A 22,520-nucleotide genomic window follows, 5' to 3' on the forward strand; every position below is an offset into this window, starting at 1 on the left:
AAAATATCATTAGTATCTCACAAAATTTACAGTAAAAGTTCCTTCTAATTTGTAAGACTAGACAGGTAAGACAGTGACAATCAGCCTCCTTCAAGACATAGAAACACCTCCACTGTGATGATGTTAACGTAAAATGTAACAAAAAAATGCTAAGTGGCTATAAAGTACCACTTAAAAGAAGGAACAGCTGGCTTCTTTTCCCATAGTCAGATGTTTTCTCAACAAGCAGCATACATTTTTGCACATTAAAACAAAAAATAGTAGTGAAGCATTCATTCTAAAGGTTCATTTTGAGAATAATCTTCCTAATTCTCAGCATATCTCTAAACAAGGACAACAAAATCACTTTTATTTGTTAGCTGAAGAGGTGACAACAGTTATGCTAAAAATGCTGATGCTGTTTTTTCCAGACATACAAGACCATAGACACAGGAAACTTAATTACCTGTGTAATTAACTATGTTATGACATAAACTAATCTCTAAGTATCTACATTTCGCTCATGTCAACAGCTGGAAAACTCTTAACATTAAATTGTATTATGCAGTGGTCCATAACAGCATATTTACCAGATCTTCACTACCATTGCTATCATGGAATTAATATTGCAAGTACTTTAGTAAACACTAAGTTTTAAATGCAAATGGGAGGTAAAACTAATAGAAATACCCCCCCCCCAAAAAACCTCTTAGCTCAGCATAACCACTATTACAATAACTGAGAAATTATCTAAGTCAGTTTCCAGCGAGGTATGGCAATGGTTTATTTCCATCCTTTCAGAAGCTGTTTGGGAGCAAAGACCTCTGACAAACGTGGGCTACGTTAAAATGATACAATCTTAAAAGAGATGTCATGATGGATGTTCTTTGAAATCATACTTTAAGATGCACTGTTCATACTTGAAGATGCTCACAAAGGTGAGCATTTTCAAAATTTAATATAAAATCGTACCATTTGTTATATCTCTGACTGTATACTTATTTTTTTAAATGGACAAAAACTTTATTTGCTTAAGAGCATCTTTCACTCATGAAAGTATTACAAAGGTACTAAAGAGTTAAGCCACAATGTTAAAACTTTGGCTTTTGTCAAATTCTGTAGTTCTTTTAGTCAATAAAAACGCATCTCATTAGTAGGAAATTCTATCTCATAATAATAGAAAATACAATTGTCATGAGAATTCACATTTTCTTCCTTCACTATCATACCTACTGTAACAGAACCTAAGGTTAAGATGATACAATTGTTAAAAATACCATAGAGAGAAAGACTCTAGCACAATAATTATACAGCATTAAAGTCTGTTAAATGCTTGAGTGGTTAAAATAAAATTACTGCTGAAATATTTATCAGAATTTTAACCTACTACTAGAAAAGAAAATTAAGTTAAGCCACATTTCTTCCCAAATGACTTTCACTAGTATTTTGGATTCAAATAAAATACTCTTTACCTGGAAGAGTTCTTCTTTATTTTTTCATCAAGATCACTAAGGATTTGTCGAAATTCCAATTCTCCAGGGAGGACATCTAACAAACAGTCTAAATTGGAAGAATCAAAAGAATACTCTCCTCCCCATTCCATTTTTAGAATCTGTAAAACAAATACAGAAAAATGGTTAAATAATGGAAAGATGCAGACTAGAAGTACCAAAGTACACAACATCTTGTTCTTTGGAGATATTAGATTATATAATAATAAAAATATTAGATTATTATGCTTCTGCATAGACTGCTACAGAGGGAAACAAGGAACGCAAGTATTGAGGTAAGTTTCATAGTATCTTTAGTTTAAAGAAATCAGTTCTTCTACCTTAATCACAGCAGTAACTTTTTTTTAAGACTTAGAAAAAAAAAATTCTCTTATAATTATATTATAAATGGAAACTAAAAGCAAACATATTACAGGGTAAACTTATTTTCTGTATACTTATAATTTCTGTCCAAGGAGTGACTGTCTTCTGGAAATTCAGCACATCATTGCAAAAACATAAAAATCCAGACTAAACCAAGTTTCATCTTGCTTTGTACTCATTTTGACACACATCGCATTCGACTCACGGGCCGAATCTACCAGCCTATTCAAACTAATACACTACTTTTTTGTCTTTATATCAAAAACAAAGCATTAGCAGGTTTTTTTTTTCCTGTTTTCTATTTTTTTCTGCATCATCTTGTGGGGAAATAATGACATTGATTTTACCATCAGTGATGACTTACTACCAATTAAGGAAAAATATTATATAAAAACTGGAACCTTCTTTATAATTAGTATATTTCATGTCTACTATTTTGTATGTCACATTTAATACTATCCATATTGCAGGAACAACATAAGAAACAAACATAATATTCATATGCACACAGTTTGGGCAACAAAATATATTAAATACATTATTTTTCCTGCAAGCAATATTCTTTTATAAAGCAGCTACAGTATTGGTTGTTATCTAGAGCCACTACTAGAAAAACAAATTGAATTTTTCTAAGTGAACTGTCTGCAAAACACATGTTTAAAAAGAACATCAGATATTTAATATGCAAGGTCAAGATGCTTGGTTTTGGTCATAGGTGTAGAATTAAAAGTAGCAGAAATGCACATGTTCTGGTTTTGCTCTTCCAAAGCAACATTTAAAAAAAACATGGAAGTTCTCTAAAGCATAATATCTTGCACATCTCAATTTACAGCACACCAATATGAAATATTTCATGGATAAAGTGTTTCCTTAAATTCTCAGAAGTTACAGAATACCCCTTTGCAAATAACAATTCAAACACTTGCAGCATTTTGGGATGTAGCTGAAACTCAATCACTTGCTGGTGAAAAAGCCTGGATGTAAATCAAATCAATCTCTTAAAGCCTTAAGGAAATGTCAGTCTTTTAATATAAAACATAACAGATGTTACTACAATTAAAGACACTAATTAAAAGTAGTAGTTAAATAGAATCTATTAAACAGTGCTTTACAGAACTGAGATTATAGGAATACTGAAAATACAGCCCTTTCTTCAAATATGATACTACTTTACAATGGACTTGTCACATACACCCTTTCCTCTTATAAATATATATATATATATATATATATATCGCAAAAATACTAACATTTTGGAATGAGTTTTCATAAACTAGCTGCACAATCAAAATTACGTATTTATATTTAATCCTAACTCTTTACAGCCAAAAGAAGCTTATGCTCTTTGGGAAAAAATATCAGTATAGTTTACAGACTAGTAACTGTTTGAAAAATTCATCAAATGAAAAAAAAATCACCTTGTAAACATGACAGCCTAGTTTTCATGCATGCATTCCTGTAAGACTTCTATGTCATACTTCTTTGGTTCGCTTGTCAAAACAAAGCAATTATTCCTTTCAGTCTTGGTTTATGGAAGAAAAGCAACATTTGATTATTCAGTTTTTAAATACTGTTTTAGATGGCTATACTAATTTCTTCTTCTGAAAATCTAAACCCAAAAATGTTTCAAAAGGAAAAAATAAGAGCATCAAGACATAAATTAGCACAATTGAGAAGAAATTTTATTGTTATTTAGCATAACCAGAGCCAGGGCCTTCAGTGCACCAAGACTCTAACTGATGATCTGCCTCTAAACAGAACTACACCACCAGCCTGCTGCCTGCCCTCCTTGTCTCCCCTGGGGGCAGCAGGATGGGTGTCAGCTAGCAAGGGCCATCCCCTCTCATTTGGGATTCTCCCCACCTCTCCTGTTAATCCGAAGAGTAGACAGTTGTTGATGCTCTCAAAGAACCAGTGTGACACAGCTCTCCTCTAAAGGCAAAATCCTCAATGTTTGTTTTTTTAAGAAAGAAATCCGTTTCTTTCTTAAAAGAAAAATGGGAGAAGAACTCAGTTTGGAAAATCTCAATTCTGTCAAAGTATTTTAGACATTAATAACCCTCTTTTTTCTGTAAAGGAGATTAATTTAAGCTTTGTTATTAAGCTGCATAAAAATATCATTCTATCATATTTCAATTTTCTATTATGATGAACTATTGTATGTTTTAGGACAAATGGTCTTAGAGAACCTGTTTCAGGTGCAACTCTCGAAGTCGCTATCTTAAAAGACTTAGTTCTTTTCAAAACATATTAGAGGACTGTTCATCAGCATTAAAATGACGGAGCCGTCAATGTTTTTGGTAGCTACTCAAGAAACTTAACCAATGTACAGTTTAGCTTAAAAAGAAATATTTTTCAGGTGTCTTATTTTAAGCCATGGTATGAATGAAATTTAGCATCAATGAAATAATTTCCCACTTCTAACAGGTGTAAATGATGAAACTTTTTACCAAAAATCATTAGGCCTATTTAAAAAAATACTACGCAACAATCAAGTTAATACCATAGATAATTCTTGCTTTTAAAACTCATAGAGTTTACCATTGAAAAGCACTTTTTGTGTGTGAGTTTTCTTTTTCAGTGTCAATTAAATGGAAGAAATCTCCTATAAAAATTATATTTAGTTCCAATTGGGTATTTCTTCATTCTGATTAAACAGTTAAGTTAAACATAATTGTAAAAGCCTTCCAGTACAAACATACATCTGAAATTCCATGGAATTTCTAAGATCAATTTGTAATATTTATATTTACTATAATAAGCCTTTGTTCTCAGATATAGAGTTTGTATAAGTGGCATTTAGCTAAATCTTGAACAGAATTTTTTGAGCACATCTGTTGCTTATGCACATCTCAACGTACCCATAATTTGGAAAAAGGGATATGTCAAACTGCAGCACTGAAATATAGAGAATTAGCCAAGTCTTTGAAGCTTTTTTCTGTTACTGCTTCTTATCTTACAGGAGATATCTCTTTATTGCCCTAACATCCTTGCAAAACTAAAAGGGAATAAGAGAATTGACAAGATTTTTCATCACTCAGCTTATGCTTTCAATGAGACCTTAACAATGATTTCCTTTATCTAGCTTTAGTTGTGTAACTGTTTCCAGCCGCTTTACAGCACAGAAGTCATCTGCAATCGCACAGCAGGCAGCAGGAGCAATGGCAGTGGCCTGAGATACTACAATTCAATGTGAAATTCCTATTGTTCTGTATATTTAAATAGTTTGAATATTTAAAATTATTTTGAAAACCACATAGAGTGTACAAAAGAAACCATTTAAAAATTGCAATTTCTTGAGCTCTACTCTGACATGGTAAAAGCTTTTTACCCAATTTTCTGTGGCAAAAATCCTTTAAAATTGTTTACTGTTTAAAATAGACTTGTAAAAGAAAAGGAAAATTTAAAATTCTCTGTATAAAAGAACATGATTCATTTTTGTTTCTGCTCATATGTATCGAAGATCCCTATATAAATTTTCCAAACTGCCTTTCACCTATTTTGCCCACTTTGCTGAAGCTCACAAAACATTTACAAAAAGAACATCATATTGTTCCAGTAAAAAAAGAGACATTTAATGCATACAAAAAAAAACCCTCAACAAAACAGAACTACCAGTCATTATGGTTTTATTTACTAAATATTTTGAATGCCACAAATAACTTTGAAACAAGTGTACAAAAATGATTTTGCAATGTTCCCCCTGCAGACTTTTCACATTTGCTGTTGTCATAAACTTTTACTTCAATGTTAATTTTATATTTGTAAATTATTATCCACCACACACTTAAAACATTTGCCTTTATATTTTTTGAAGGCGGATTCTAAGTATCTATAATTAAATACTCATTTGTAACCCTTTTGAACACAGCTTTCTTCCAAATTCTGCCATAAGAGTCACCAAATAAAATGGAAATAAAATATAACTAAAGAAACACAGTCCTCACTATGGATGAAACAGAAAGCTATACCTTCCACCTAAAGCTGTAATATCAGAATGCAGTGCTGTGATCTAAAGCAGCTATATCAGCCCTTAAATCAATGTCAAAAAGGACTGTGAAAATGCACATTTCTGACAAATAGCATATGCTATTACTTTTAATATCTGTAGTTTTTTTTCAAACTATATAGCTTAGGCCTGCATTTTAGGCATATGTACATGCCAGAATTTGTAACTAAAATCTGTGAGTTCTCCCTATTGTCTCTCCCCAATTCTTCAAGCCACAGAAAGAGAAATGCTGAGAATAGAAAGGAATCAGCACTGCTTTTTAAGATTTGTTACTACTTGGGACTGGTAAAAATGTTCAAAGACAGGAAAGAATTCTCACTTACATAAACTTAATCAAATACTATTGGTGTGACACTATTGTAAAGGCACTGACTTCAAAAGAGGAACATGCCATCTGGAGTTACAAGGAAACACCTGAGTAGTTATGTCAGAAAACAGGAATAAAGGATAATGTGATCTCACAAACTTCAGTAAAGAAGAAATGGCTATTTTCTGAGTAGCTCTTGAGACAAACAGTCCTATACCATCTTCAGCTCTCAGCTGGTTATCCTGCAGCTGCAATCCTGCAGTGTATGATCCAAGGTTCAACATTTATAAACAAGCCACCCTTACACAAGAAGCCCACAAGCATTAAGAATCCTACCTCTAAATCTATTGGCTTTCCCTACCTCCTTGTTAGTCTATATGGTTACTAAAACCATAAATGTGACAACACAGAATTGTGTCTATATACAAGTGCAACTTTTTTTTTTTTATTGCCTGAGCTTCTATTTTATTTCATAAGTTTGGGGTTTCTTTAAGAAAGGATAAATCTGGTGCAATGTTATCTTCTTTTTATATGGCTTAAGGCCTTACAAAAATTAATTTACTAATCAACTTTTCTGCCAATGTCACTTACAAACACAGGACAAAATTACTCTGGCACTGTCACCATTTAGGACTAAATCGATTTAGATTATGTCACCATTTAAGACCACATCAATCTCATTGTCAAATTATTATACTTTATGAATGATAGATGTTTAAAAATAATTTTCAATTAAAACAATAATTACCAATCAGTGCACTAAAGTAATCATCAATGCATAGAAAAGAGATTCTTAGAAGCCTAATTGGAAATACCTACTCCATATTTTCTTATAATCTTCTACCCAAGAAACTGCAAAATAAATAGAATCATTTCAAAACAGACTATAGTACCTAATTTATTTTGTACTGCTCCAGATGAGGGTTATAATTACTGGGTAAATTTTGCATAGAGGTATGAGAAAATGTTTAAGACAAATAATTTTTCCAGAAGACTGAACGGCATTGTTTTCTTCCTGAAGAACAAGAACATAAGACATATATGAGACTAATGGTGCATCCTCTGCAGAATTGTCTAATTGTGGCAATAAGTACTGCTATTTACATATAATATTTGAGTTCTGTCATTTTGTGGCACTTACAAACTCAGAAAGAAGAGGTAATTCTTTATAAAATCCCCCCCAAATCCCTTACAGAACTGTGCTCTGAAAAGTATCTGCTATGGCATTCCTAACTTGCTGATCATTAGTGTCTAAAACTGCACAGATTTATAAGGACTGTTCTGAAAGAACTTATCTTTAAACACACTGGTAAAGAACCAAAAGTACACTATTTTCAACTAAAAACCTTACAAATACCTAGTAGCTACTTCTAAAAGCCTTTTGTTTATTGGAAAAATCTTCCATTGTAACACAATTCTCTCTAAGGACAATGGTATTTTAAAGACAGAAATTTCAAGACCTTCAAGGTCTTGTCATTCAGTAGATCAGACACAGAGTTGCTGGAATTTTAACAGGAAATAGCCTTCCAATGAAACTATTATGTTTTAAAAGAATTACAAAAATAGTCCATGACCACAGCTTTTAAAAGGTAGGCTGCATTTCAGCTCCTTCATTCCCACACACTCTATTTTCTTTCATTACTACTCAATTTAAAGCTGAGAGCATGAAAGATGTCCATTTTATAAAAATGAAATACAGAAGCTCTCCACAGAGATGCCTCTTAAATTGGCCCAAGTTTATAGTCACATTCTTAAAAGTTTGTTTCGTAGTATAAATGGAATGGATTTTGGATTTTTTCCCAAATACTATTATTACTGCTACTGTAGTAGTACTACACAGGATCATGTGAAAATTTTATTAGCCAAGAAATTTCTTTTTTTTTCATCTTTTTTTAAATGAAATTATTACTTTTTTCTGCTGCCATTACTCAGCTTGTAAAGCTTGATATGACACTGCCTAATGTACAATGCACCACTCAGATTCTACAGCACAATGCAGGCTCATATTCTTACTCAGCTATGTTTTTCACCTTCAAAAGCACTGCTAAGCATCTGTTTGCCTCTCCTTAAGAAAAAGACACTTCATAAGTAAAATAATTACAAGCTAACTATTTTTACCATGTTGTTATGATTTAGGAATCATTACTGAAAACACGCCAAAGCATGCACTGATTCGTACACTCCCCCTTTCTCCTCCCCCACTTCCTGAGGCAGGAGGGAGAGGAGAACTGTAAAAGGTAAAGCTTACAGGTTGAGAAAAGGACAATTTACTGGAAACAGCAGTAAGATCAGAAATGTAACAATGTATTTCAGGAACAATGTTACCTGAAATACACAAAAGTTGTACAAGAAAGGAGATTGATTCATACATGGAAAAGCCCACTACCCAGAAACTTGCCCTGAGCAAATGTCTGCCACATTCCCCACAGCCAGAAGGAATGCCCTCCCCTCACCTGCAGTGATGATGTGAGATGGTAGAGAATAACCCCCAGGTGCTAGCCATGACCCATCCTGGCCACTGCTAAAAATAACCCTGTCCTGGAAAAAAACAGGACATTATCCACCCCTTATTATGCACCATATAATTTATACTCAAATCCTACACCTTCCACCAACACATATATAGTACATATACACAAGCACAGCTATCATCAATAGTCATTCCTCCAAGGTATCTGTTGAGCTCATTGAGCTCATGGCTGTGGGTTCTCTGTCCTAGATGCCTTCCAGAGCAGGAGGGCTGGTGTGCTGTCAGGTGGTTGCAAGCTGCATCAACTGCACAAACTCATGACCAGTGTATCTGGAGCAGTCCATACTTACTACCCATGCTAGTTATGGCATTCAGCTACTAATGCAACAAAATATTACAGACTGCTCTCACTTAAAAATCAAATTCCCTTCAAGTACACATCATGTTTCCCCCATCCAACTGCATTAGATACCAAGTACACCCAGGTCATTGAGCAAAAACAGTCCCACAGATGGGTTTGTCTTAGCTTAAACCTGGACTAATCCAAACTGTCTCCCCTAACACATTCCTAATGTGAATCACAGGAACTTTATCCCTCTCTTTGATATGAGATTTGATTGGGTAGGGCCAGGTCGATTCATGGAGCCTCCCTCTAGTGTTAACTAACCAAGTGAGCTTTGCTAAGTGCAGACCTCAACGTATGAAGGTCCAACCACCCATTGCTTTCAATGTGGTTTTAACAGTCCATTGTACTACTCAATTTTCCCAGAGGTTAGTGCATGACAGGGAACATGATACCCACTCAATACCATGATCTCTGGCTATGAGGTCTGTGAGGCTATTTTTGAAATGAGTCCCATTTTACAACTCCATTTTTTCTAGGGTGCCATGTGGTCACAGGACTTGCTTTTTGACACCCAAGCTGGTGTTCCAGGCAGTGGAGTGAGGCACAGGATACATCTCCAGCCATCCAGTGGCACTTCACACCACTGTCAGCAATCAGGGCCTGCCTTGGCAGGTTGTGGGAGACTGATGTAATTAACTTGCCAAATCACTCCATATTTATATTTCGACCATTGTCCACCACACCATAGAGACTTTACCTACCTGCTTGCTTAAATGCAGTGCACATTTCACTTCTGAATAACATGGAAAAAATGTCCATCATTAGCTGCATAACTGAGTTGTGAACCCCTCTTTATGTTGCATCTCTTCCCTGATAACCTGAGGTGTACTGAGCCCATTGACTGGAAATAATTCACTCTTATGCTGCCAGTCCAGGTCCACCTGAGACACTTTAATCTCGACAGCCCAATCCACCTGTTCATTGTTGTGATGTTTTCCAGCAGCCCAACTCCTGGGTGCACGTGCATCTACATGATGTACTTTTACAGCCAACTCCCCTACCTGGGCAGTGAGATCTTGCCACAGTTCAGCAGTCCAGATTTACTTCCGTGCTGCCAACTGGTCTTTTCCCATTGGTTTAGCCATCCCCACAGGTCATTTGCTGCCATCTACAGTGCTCCACCTCTATACAAGTCAGTGTAGAGGTAGAGCACTGGCCATTTCTCTCATTCAGCAATATCTACACTCTATGCCACTGCAGTCTGGATAAGTCCAAGGCAAATAGTGGGGCTGAGTTTCCAGCCCTGAGGCAATTGACTGCAGGCATAACAGATACCCTCCAGGTGAAAGCAAATTGTTGCAGGCAGTCTGCTGCTAAAGGAATGGAGAAGAACACATTAAGCAGTATTAATGATGGCAGCACTTTGCTGCCTTGGACTCCAGTTCATATTGAAGTTCCAGCATATACAACACAGCAGCGCTCAGTGGTGGTGTGACTTCCTTCCGACCATAATTCTGTCAGTCTCTGCTCTCTACTGGAGTTATGCACTGACTATATAGGGCTCTAAAGGGTGAGAGTCTTGCTGACTGCTCCTTGGTGCTGTGATCCATGAATCATCTCGTGGATGGAGGTCATCGAGTCCTGGTTGGTGTGATATTGCCAACACTGCACTGTTGTGGTAGTGATCATTACCTGTTATTCTTCAACCCTCAGCAGTCCCACAGCAGAAGGGTCCTCTGAAAGACCAGGTAAGGTTACTTAATGCCCTCTGTCTCTACAGCAGTCTCATTGATTGACACTGGCTGGATGCCAGGCACCCAGGAAAGTCTCTCTATCACTCCCTTTTGCAGCTGAACGGAGATAGAAAACATAACAAAGGGTTCATGAGTCAAGGACCAAGGGAGATCATTCATCAAACACTATCATAGGCAAAACAGGCTCAAATTAGAGATATTAATTGAATTTATTACTAACAAAATCAGAGCAGGATACTGAGAAGCAGAATAAGATCTTAAAGAACACCTTTCCTGCACCCCTATCTCCATCCCAGCTGTGCCCCCCAGTGGCTCACAGGGAGACAAGGAATGGGGGTTATGGTCAGCTCATTGCACATTGTTTCTCCCTCTGCTCAGGGAGAGAAGTCCTTCCACTACTTCCACATGCAGTCTCTCCCACAGGAGACAGTTCTCCACAAACTTCTCAGAGGTGATTCTATCCCATGGGCAGACTGCTGCAATGTGGGTCAGTCCTGCACTGGGCTCAGTCCTTCAAGGACAGGTTGCCCCAAAATGAGTCCCTCAGGGGGTCACAAGTCCTTCCAGGAAACCTGCTCCAGCATGGGCTTGTCTCCTCACAGGTCTGCAGATCCCTGTCAGATACCCTGCTCCAGCACAGGCCTCCCCCAGGGTAACAGCCTCTTTAGGGCATCCACCTGCTCTGGTGTGAGTCTACTCCATGGGCTGCAGATGGTTCTCTGCACCCCCATGGATCTCCAAGGGCTGTAGGGATACACCTGCTTCAGCATGGTGTTCACCATGGGCTCCATCGCACAAGCTGCTCAGCTCAGGCACCTTGAGTATCTCCTCTCTCCTTCTCCACTGATCTTGGTGTCTGCAGAGTTGCTTCTCTCACATATTCTCATCCCACTCTTCTCTGGCTATAATAAAAACTGTGCAATACTTTCTTTTCTTCTTCTTCCTCTTCTTCTTTGTCTTCAATATGTTATCACTGAGGCATTACCACCATTTCTACCTGGCCCAGCCTTAGCCAGCAGCACATTCATATTTGGATCTGCCAAAGATCAGCTCTGCCAGATGCTGAGGAACCTTCCAGCAGCTTCTCACAAAATCCACGCCCTAGAGCCCCTGCTTCCAAAAGCAGGTCACGCAAGCCCAGTACAATCAGCTATCCCAAAAGTCCAATGATGCCCTTTTGGGTCCTTGAAATATTCTCTTCCTGAGGTAATCTATGCCCAGGATGCACAGGGCCTCTGGGCCAGTCACAATGGGGTGTATTTGCCATTTGCTCCCAGTCAGAGTCACTTCAGCTTCCAGTACAGTCAGCTGTCCAGCTCCCTGTCACCTCAGAAACAGAGACAGATTCTGCCCCTATATATCTTGATGGCATTAGGGTACACTGAACACCCGTGTCAACTAAAGACTTAAGTTCTTGTGGGTCTGATGTACCAAGCCATTGGATCCACACAGTCCAATAGATCTGATTGTCCCTTTCCCCCACCTGGCTAAAGTCAGGGCCTCTCTAGTTCTGGTCATGGTATTCATTGATATTTCTTGTAAATATGAACTGGAGATCCTTTCAGGATTGAAAGTAACATCAGCCCTTCTATTCTGTCTGAGGACTCACCCACTGGAAACTGGAGGTGCATTTATCCTTGAAGAGCTTCCTCTGATGTTTGTTCTTCCTCTCAACTCACGTACCTGTGCCACCAGCACAGAGGTGGGTTTTTCATCCCATTTCCTTACATCCTCTCTGGAGTCACACAGCAAAAGCCACAGGTCACCTAGTGGTTTGTACCCTCTCTCTTGAGCAGAGGGTACTATTGCTCCCAATAGTTTAGACTCTGGTCCACACTGGAGGGGCAAGGGACATTTCCTTTCTAATCTGCTGAAGTTTTTGAGTCTGTCCACAGTCTTGGACAGTCTTTCCACAGACAAGGTGCAGGTCCGTAGGCAGGAAAAAAGATGTTGCTAGGTAATCACCTAAAGCACTTTGTTCTCTTCCTGTCACAGACGTGGATGCCAGCGAGTTGGTGTACGATGATCATGTGCTCTGTACAAACTTCTGCCACGTGGATTGCGCACTCTGGACCTCATCCAGATCTACAGGGGACTGCACCTTATTTGAATCCCTAGAGACTACCTCCAGAACACTCATTCTCCCAGATACTGGATAGCTTTCTCCATGGTGCCCCACCTGCCTGGGTGCACTACTACATCATCCCTGAGAGAGAACCTTTCTCTCACGCTTGACAGGAGTCACCTCCAAAGGCTGAGAGCTTCTGTCCTCTTCCCAATGCCCTTGTCAGTGCCAGATCCTGGGACAGGGATCCCAGCTCCTCAGCCTCATTACCATCTAGTTTCATATCATGGGCCATGATATGGCAGGATTGGAGCAGCCAAGTCAGACTGGCAGCTCAAATCTTCTTGCACATCCTGCAGCTAACCCAGGGACAAGGATCAGTAATTATCTCTGGACCTGCCTCTTCCTCCTGTTCTATTGGCATGGGTTGTTCCTGAAGTTCAGCTGCAGCTTGAGTGGCCACAGTGGCTGTTGGTCTGATTTCCTCCTCTTACCCCTGAGGTGTCTACTATCAAGCAGCAGTCAATAAATAGGAGCCAAAGCCCAGCATAGTGCATAACTGCTTGCCTCTCTGGGACTGCCACAGCATTTTTCTTTCAAATATTCTGCTTCTTCATCAGGGTCCTGCAGTTGTTCAGAAGTGAATTTTAAAGCCATTGGAACAGAACAGACCTCCAAATGCTGATCCATCTTCTCCCAAATTCCATACCACTTATGACTAAACACCCTTGGTGTAGATGGCCTTCTTAAAAATCTCTTTCTTGACTAAACATGGTGAAAACCATGCTGAAGAGACCTGGCAGGCATAGCAGCATGAATATGCTTTCCTTAACATCCAAAGGGAATCAAAATTCTCAAAGGCTGTTGTAACAGGTATGAAGGAGTAAAAGGGGGTAAAAAGGTGGGGAAAATCATCTTTCTCTGTTCCCCTCACAGGTTGGGTGTAACTAAAGAATTCCCAGAGGTTGCACCCAAGGCCAGGGTAGGAGCAGAACACTAAGCACACATTCCAAATGACTTCCTTGCCCTTGATGTTACCATGTAACTGATATCACACACTACTGCAACAAAGCCATCCTGATCTCCTTCTCTGCTCTGAAAAAAGAGCACTGTGGTGGACACACAGTGTCCACTGAAAGATATACAAGGTTAGGTACCATACCCACATGAACAGATCACAGCATGAGCAGTGGTTCTGTACCTAAAAAAACAAATGCTTAGACCAAATTTATTTCAAACCCACTCTAGTCAGATGTACTGTTATCTGAACCCTTTGACCCTGTGCTGGACACCAAATAAGGCTGTTGTGGTTTACGAATGGTGTTTCCTAATTCAGTGCTCCCACTGAACCACTTCAAACCAAGCATCATTCGCTCACTCACCCCTCCCCCTGCCATGAGATGGGGAGGAGTACTGGAAGCACAAAAGATTAAGGGTTGAGGTAAAGTGAAGATTATGGGTTGAGGTAAGAACAATATACTGGAAACAGCAATGAAGTAAGAAACTAACAGTAACAGCAGCAATATTAATAACGGGGTGTACAAGAAATGATTCACACACAAAAAAGTTCATCACATAGCAATCTGCCAAACATGAATCACCTCCACACTACCCTCAACTGGAAGAGATGCCCTTTCCCTGCCCATGGCAATGATGCGAGGTGGTAGAGAATAACCGCTTGGCTACTGCAAAAATTACCCCTGTCCTGTCTGTAACCAGGACATAAGGTGTATATACACACTGGAGTAGACACAACCTAAAATGTGTCAGGTATTTTCAAGCTTGCAAGGCAAGCTCTTGTTTGAATTGCTTGCTTGCTTGCTTGCTTGCCCCCTATGCCACATCCAGGAGTAGCTTCCTAGTCAGCCTCTCACCCAAACCTTCAAAGCATGCAACAGATCAAATCGGACTTGTCTTAAGGACTGAACTCATAAGAAACCTTCACTGCTCTCACTCAAAGTGCACCAGCAAATTCATGATGAAGCCCAGAAAAGACAAAGTCTTTTGGTTGTGAATATTTGATTACATAGAAACTGTAAGAGGATAGCAAAATTGACTAAATAATCTTAAAGGCATCTGTATCACTTCCTTTCAGAAACAAAGCTTTTCATCATGGCATAAGTGACATACCACCTACAATAACACCTTTCTCCTCAGTGTTGACAGCCTCTTCTTCACAGCAAAATTGTGAAATGAAGTTAAATTTAAAAAGTTTCCTGCTGTTTTTTATACCAAACTCTTTCTATTTAATTATTTAATTGCCTTCTCAACTTCCATTCTTGTACTTGACTTCTTTTATATTCCTGCTTTTCAGTCAACTTTCCAAAGAAAATGAGGCTTACACTACTATTGCCTGGATTTCTTCTCCAAACTGCCTCAGGTACACCCTCTTCCCAATGCAAACAAGTTTTACAAAGGGGTAAAAAACTCAAAACTAAGTTCTTAAAGGTTTCAAGAAAATAGTTGCATAAATGGAAAAGAAAATCCCTGCAACAGACTCTGCTGAATTTAGCCAGATTTTGTAATCTAATACAAGAGACAAAGTCTTAAAACACTAGGTATTCCTAATTAAAGATGCAATCATACTGTGATGCTGGACAACATGGCAAGTGATCACCACTGACCCTTCAATGTCAGAGGCAAGATGAAGTTCACAAAGTCCATGAAGATGAATGACTAGTATCAGTCCTCCTGGAGAAATCACAGTAGGACACACAGCTGTGTCTTGATTTCAGCTTTCAGTGATAACAGTCAGTACCTTCTATGCAGACAATCCATACTCTGATTTGTGCTATCTTGAGGTCTTGGAAAGCAGGGAAAGAAGGCCAGTCTCCAAATAATTTTTTACAAAAGAGAACTGGATGAAAGCAACAGTCAGAAAGGAGCACAATGTCACTCATGGTAAAGGCACCTACTAGTTAGGGTCTGCAGTCATCTACATAACAATTTGGAAAACATCTTATCAAAAATAAGGACATAAGGCTCCCTATTGTCCCGATGCAGGAAATAAATGGATTGTCCTAGGACATCTGAATTCACACAACATGCTTAGTGTTTGGCAGATGAATCACATATGAAATTTTTTAAGTAAAAAATACCTCTGATAGGCAAAATCAGAAAAGGCAAATAGAAGGAGACTCTAGGACACTTTGGGACCATTTATATTTGTCATGGGTTGATGATGGCTGGATGCCACACACCTACCACAGAATTCACAAAATGACTAGGCTGGAAGAGACCTTAAAAATCATCGACCAACCTATGGCCAAAGCCACTCACTCCCTCCCTTCGGCAGCTGGACAGCAGAGAGAAAATCTAATGAAGGGTTTATGGGTTGGGATAAAGATTGGGAGAGATTGCTCTTCAAATACCATCACAGGCAAAAAAGGCTCTAATTAAGAGCCTTAAGAATTAAGTTTATTATTAACAAAATCAGAGCAGGATAATGAGAAGTAAAATAAACCCTCCATCCCTCCCTCTTTCCCAGTTCTACCTATCCCAGTGGTGCAAGGAGACACGGAGTGGGGGTTGTGATCAGTTTATTAGGCGTTATTTCTTCCGCTGCTCAGGGAGAGGAGTTGTTCCCCTGCTGCACAGTGAGGTCCCTCACACAGGAGACAGTTCTCCATGAACTTCTCTGATGTGAGTCCATAGCATAAACAACAGCTCTCTGTGAACTGCTGCAACATGAGTCCATGCCACAGCCAGCCATCCTCCCCAGACTGCTGCAGCACGGGTCAGTCTTCCACAGGGTGCAGTCCTTCAAGGATAGGCTGCTCCAGCCTGGGAGCAAGGCCTTCTCTCCATGTATCTCCCACAGGGTCACAGCTTCCTCTCAGACATCCATCCACTCCAGTATGGGGCTCCTCCATGAGCTGCAGGTGGACCTCTGCATCCTTCCATGGGCTGCAGAGGCACAGCTGCTTTACCATGCTCTTCACTACACGTTGCAGAAGTATCTCAGCTTCAATGCCTGGAGCACTTCTCCCCCTCCTTCTCCACTCACCTTGGTGTCCACAGAGTTGTTCCTCTCACATGTTCTCACTGCACTCTAGTTGCAATAACAACTTCTTGGGTTTTTTTCTTCTTAAGTATGTTACCCCTGAGGCATTGCCACCATATCTAATTGGCCCAGCCTTGGCCAGTGGCACATTCATCTTCAGAGCCACCAGAGATTGGCTCTGCCAGACACTAAGGAAGCTTCTAGCAGCTTCTCACAGAAGCCACCCCCTGTAGCTTCCCACTCAGAATGTCTGCTGACAGAAACAACAAGAATCCTGCAAGAGCAGAGTCCCAGGAAGGATTTCAGGACTCAGATTATTATTAAACACAGAGATTTGGCTTTGTTAGGCACTTTGGAAGCCTCACTCAGAATAAGAAGCCAAGTGAGTGGCACACTATATACAGTCAGAAAGTTACTTCTCCAATGAATCTCAGAACCACATCCACTTTCCCTGTCTTTGTTCCTGAAGAACTTCTCAAACCATCTACCTGGACATTGCTGCTTTATGTAGCACAAGAAATCATGCAGAAACGTGATGGAGAAGAAGACAGAAAAAATTAAATGAAGAAAAAAGTAATGAATATTATATGATGATATGCGTGGATTCTTCTTGAAAATAGTAAGTAAAATGCTAAAACCACAAGAGACATGAAACTCAAGGCTTGAGAACAGCATCATTGTTTTAGATAACTGAGAGGAACTGAGGCAATGCCAGCTGCACAGTGGCCTAAATATTAATAGATAAAGCATGAGAAACAGGAGGGTATAACTCCCATTATGCCCTCCCATTTCATAAGCTGGTGATATTGCCTTTCATTACTGCCCTCCAAAAGTCTTACCCACAGGAATTCTCCCTCCTTCAGCTGAAAACCAAAAAACAAACCTGGCCTGCTTGGTAAGAAGTGTTGACTCAAAGATTTCTGCCCAATCATCATTGAGATTGAAAGATACATGACAAATAACACAAGCAAAAAGAAGTGAAGGCCTATGTGTTCTTTCTTATAGAAATTCCTGTACTAAGTTAGAGAACATCTAAAAATTAAAATGGCATCCTGTGACAAAGATTGTTTCTAATTTTTTACAAGGTTTAAATGAATAATCATATTACAATTCTAAAAACTGTGAACTGATATACTCATTCTTGGCATACAAGTAAGATCTTAAAAGTAATATAAAAGATCCTTAGATTTGTTCTATTTTTTAGTATTACTAATTAATAGAAAGTTTTTTATTACCAAACCAGAAAAATATTTTTTTACTTTTACTTTGAGAGTTTGTTACTAAAAAACATTGTTTACTCCTTAACTTAGATATTTGTAATTAACAAGTATGCAAGATGGGAAAGGGAGAATGTGAGAAAGGGAAGAAGATGGGAAGAAAGCTTGACATGGCTTAGGAATGGTATACTCCCCAAGTCAAAGCCCCCACTGAGATTCTCCAAAACCACACTACTGCTCACAGTTGCTTCCCCCATTTTTTCCTTCCCCCCACCCCATAGCAGTGTGATGGAGTTGAGAACTGAAGAATAGAAAGCAAGGATCATGAGTTGAGAGGAGAACAATTAAATGGGAAGAACAATGAGATAAGAAAACAAATAGTAAGAGCAATAATACAAATTTTAAAAGTGTACAAAAGTGAGGGTGATTTACATGCAAAATGTTCACTGCTGAGCCTAATCCAACTTCAGCCATGTTTTCCAAACCAGAAGGAACCCCTTTTCCCTGGAAAATAGAGAGTCTGCTTCCCCACTCCTGGCATTGACCTGAGGTGGTATACCATAACCTTGGGCCCTTGGCTGTGCTACTTCACAGCTACCGCAAAAAATTAACCTTTTCCTAGTCAAAACCATCCTTCTTATTTGTTCATGTTGCTTTCATTTTTCCCCCTTTTAATTAACAAAATTTTTAAAACCTACATTTAAATCATAGTATAAAGGCTATACTTTGTCACCTTCAAATATATTGAATCCAGTGTTGATGATATTGGGAATGTTTTATCTAATACTTGGCACATCAAATTAGTTAAAATATTCCTATTTTTTCAATTTCCACTTTTTTCACAAAAGATAGAAGTCAGGCACTGAGAGATATTCTTCAGATAAGGGAATTTTCTTCAACATAAGACACAGTGTACTTCTATAAAAATGTCATGCTATGATTGCTAATGCCAGACTATGATTGCTATGGTATAAGAGACAGTAATTTTTATAACTAGCTCATCATGAGAAATTAAGCTGGATGTTCCTGTGCCAGACTTCCAAATACCAAAAATTCATTCAGGGATAATATGGATACAGCATTTATTAGGGAAGAAGTAAGAATGAAGAAAAATTAGACTAATTACATGAATTACAACTTTAAAAAATGAATACATAGCTTTTAGAAATATGATTACATAGACTAAACTTACTAATAGTTTACAAGCACACACTTTCTTAAACTTACACAGTTACGCTTTCTTAAAACAGGTAAATTAAAGATACAAAGAAATAAATTTCTGCAGCACTGATTAAGTTTTTAGAAATTCTTCTATAAACATATCTGTGTGATGTTCACATTCCTGTTGGATAATTTCAAACAGATGATGAGAACAAATAGCTTTTATTTCCACCCTACAATAGCTGCTGAATGACTTTATCTCAAGATTTTTCATAGATGATCATATACTCTTATACTCAATCAAGCATAACTGGAATAATTGCTCAACAAGGGAAGACAACACGATTCCATATGTAACTTATCTTTGTTTCCTAGATCACAGAGCAGTTTGCAGTCAATAGCTCTTCAACCTATGTGCCTATTTCAGTTTTGGAAAGTACTGTAATAAGACATATTCTAAAACTGAATACTCTGAAGAACACAGATGTAGAAAAGACAGCTCTTGACAAACGTTACTAAAACATACCTTACTTATCATAGAATCAGAAAACATTAAGGTTGGAAAAGAGCTCCAGGACCAGCAAGTCCAACCTTTGACTGAACACTGCCATGGCAACTAAGCCACCAAGCGCTGCATTCAGTTCTTTCTTGAACACTTCCAGGGATGGTTACTCTACCACTTTCCTGAGCAGCTCGTTCCAATGCTTAACAACCCTTTCAGAAAAAAAATACTTCCTTGACGTCCAAACTAAAACTCCCCTGACACATCTTGAAGGTATTTGCTCTCATTCCAGTATTTAAAAACCCTTTTAGTACAGAAATTCTTTCTGATGTCCAAAATTAACCTTCCCTAACATAGCTTGAGGCCATTTGCTCTCATCCTGTCACTAACTGACTGCAAGAAGAGACCAACCCCATCTCGCTACAGCCTCCTTTCAGGCAGTTGTAGAGAGTGAAAAGGTCTCCCTGAGCCTCCTTTTCTCCAGGCTAAACAACCCCAGCTCCCTCAGCTGCCCCTCATATGGCCCTGCTCTCTACACCCTTCACCAGCTCTGTTGCCCTTCTTGGACCCACATTCCCACACCTCCATGCCCTTCTTGAAGTGGAGGGCCCAGAACTGAACTTGAGCTGGGGAATCACCACTGCACAGGTGGACAATCAGTGCCCTGGTCCTGCTGGCCACACAATTTCTGATAAAGACCAGGATGCCATTGGCCTTCTTGGCCACCTGGGCACACTCTCTCACGTTCAGCCAGCTGTCAATCAGCATCTCCAGGTCCTTTCCTCCTGGGCCACTCTCCAGCCACTCCTCCCCCAGCCTGTGGCACTGCATGGGGTTGATGTGATCCAAGTGCAGGAACCAGGTCTGGCCTTATCGAACCTCACAGCGCCGGCCTCGGCCCCTTGGCCTGGCCTGTCCAGATCACTCTGCAGAGGCTGCCCATGCTCCAGCAGATCAACACTCCTGCCCAGCTTAGTGCTGTCTGCAACTTACTGAGGGTACACTCAATCCCCTCACCCACACCAGCAATAAAGACATTAAGCAGGGCTGGAACCCATACTGAGCCTTGGGGATTCCCAGTAGTGACTGACCACCAACTGCAGCACCATTCACCCCCACGCTTGTTACTGTACAAAGATGGCTTGTACTGATAAATAAGAATTCCAGCCCAGTTTCATAAATTGGGCCCTGGGTTGACAGACAGGGAGCTTCCAATTATATTCCATCCTGGGCTGCAGATATCTCACTGATCAGGAGCTGGCCTGTGTGAGGATCAGACCAATGAGCTATCTAGATCCAGGAGTTTTGAATTCCTGATCTCCTTGAGGCCCTAGAGCCCAAGAGGGCTCTCAACAATAAAATACACTGTTTGTCACATGGGCTTTTGAGGTGTCTGTGTTATCCTTGTCTCCAACCACCAACCCCATGGAATGCTTGAAATTAAACATAATATAATACACACTCCGGGCCCAGCCTCCCAGTTCTTAACCCAGTGAAGTGTGCACTTGCCCAAGCCATGGGCTGCCAGCTTCTCCAACAGAATGCTGCAGGAGACAGTATCAAAGGCTTCACTGAAGTTCAGGTACACAGTATCCACAGCCTCTTCCTTATCTACTAGCCAGGTCATCTGGTCATTAAAGGAGATGAAGCTGGTCAAGCAGGACTTGCCATTTCTAAACCCATGCTGGCTGGACCTGATCCCTTGGTAGTCCCGTGTGTGGGATGTGACTGCACACAATAAAATCTGTTCCATAACCCTCTCTGGCATTGAGGTCGGGTTCACAGGCCTGTAGTTCCCTGAATCCTCTTTCCAACTCTTCCTGTAGTCATGTTGGCCAACCTCCAGTTGTCTGGGACCTCCCCAGTTAACCAGAACTCACGATAAATGATGAAAAATGGCTTGGCAAGCTCTCCTATCAGATCTCAGTACCCTTTGGTGAATCCCATCCATCCCCACAGACTTGGGAATGTCTCAGTATCACAGCACGTCACTACTTCCTCCTGCACTGCAGGGGGTCTGTTCTGCTCCCTGTCCCTGTATATCAGTGCAGGGGACTGGTTGTCCTGAGGATAACAGATCTTTATGTTAAACACTGATGCAAAGAAGGCATTAAGGACCTCAGTCTTTCCATCATCCCTGGTGACAAAGCTTCCCCCTACCTATCCAATAAAGGATCATTCACCTGGTCATAGCACATGCAGATGTTGTGTCCTTGCTGCCCTCTGGTACTAATGCCGGGCTTTAACACTCCCTGCAGATGGAGATCTGGACAGCTGTATGCTTCTGAGGCCACCATGCTCCTTCCAGCAACAGCTTTCAACCTTTTATATACACTGTTGGGCCTGTTCTACTTGGGTGGGCAAAAACCACCAGCAGAGCTCACCTGAGGAGCTGGGGAGTGGCTGTGCCCTCCCATATGCCCTGCTCACACAACCTGCTGAGATAACTGCTGCGCCTCACCTCAACTGATGTGCTTATACCCTTGCCTGAAGTAACAGTATTTCTTAATACCACGTCATACATAGTTTCAGGCTGCTATTCCTTTTCTTATTATGCAAGTCCTCATGCTTGCATCATTATAACAGACACCAGAATAGCTGTCAAAAAATAATTCTTCTTGTTTAACTTGTTAAAAAGACATAGCTAGTGAATCTGATGTTATTCATGCTACTGCAGCTGAACATAATTTAGTAACAGATAACAGATTTCTTTGGATATTAGTTTTAAGAGCTACTCAGCATCTAAAAAAAATCTCAGTTCAAAAATTACTCAGTATTTTCACAAAAACTTTCTGACAGATTAAGAGAGTCATAGATAAAAATAACATAAAGA

At 39.6% G+C, this 22,520-nt stretch overlaps 1 protein-coding gene across 1 annotated transcript in view; it reads right to left on the minus strand.

Annotated features, from left to right (window-relative positions):
* Window positions 1-22,520, minus strand: part of KIAA0825 (KIAA0825 ortholog) — a 232,646-nt gene that overhangs the window by 193,997 nt on the left and 16,129 nt on the right. Inside the window, exon 2 of the mRNA XM_036402547.2 lies at window positions 1,452-1,591. Coding sequence (XP_036258440.1) covers window positions 1,452-1,582 — 131 coding nt within the window. The 5' untranslated portion in view covers window positions 1,583-1,591. The remainder of the gene's footprint in view (window positions 1-1,451; window positions 1,592-22,520) is intronic.

This window comes from Molothrus ater, chromosome Z, assembly GCF_012460135.2.
Source record: "Molothrus ater isolate BHLD 08-10-18 breed brown headed cowbird chromosome Z, BPBGC_Mater_1.1, whole genome shotgun sequence".
Lineage (NCBI taxonomy): Eukaryota > Metazoa > Chordata > Aves > Passeriformes > Icteridae > Molothrus > Molothrus ater.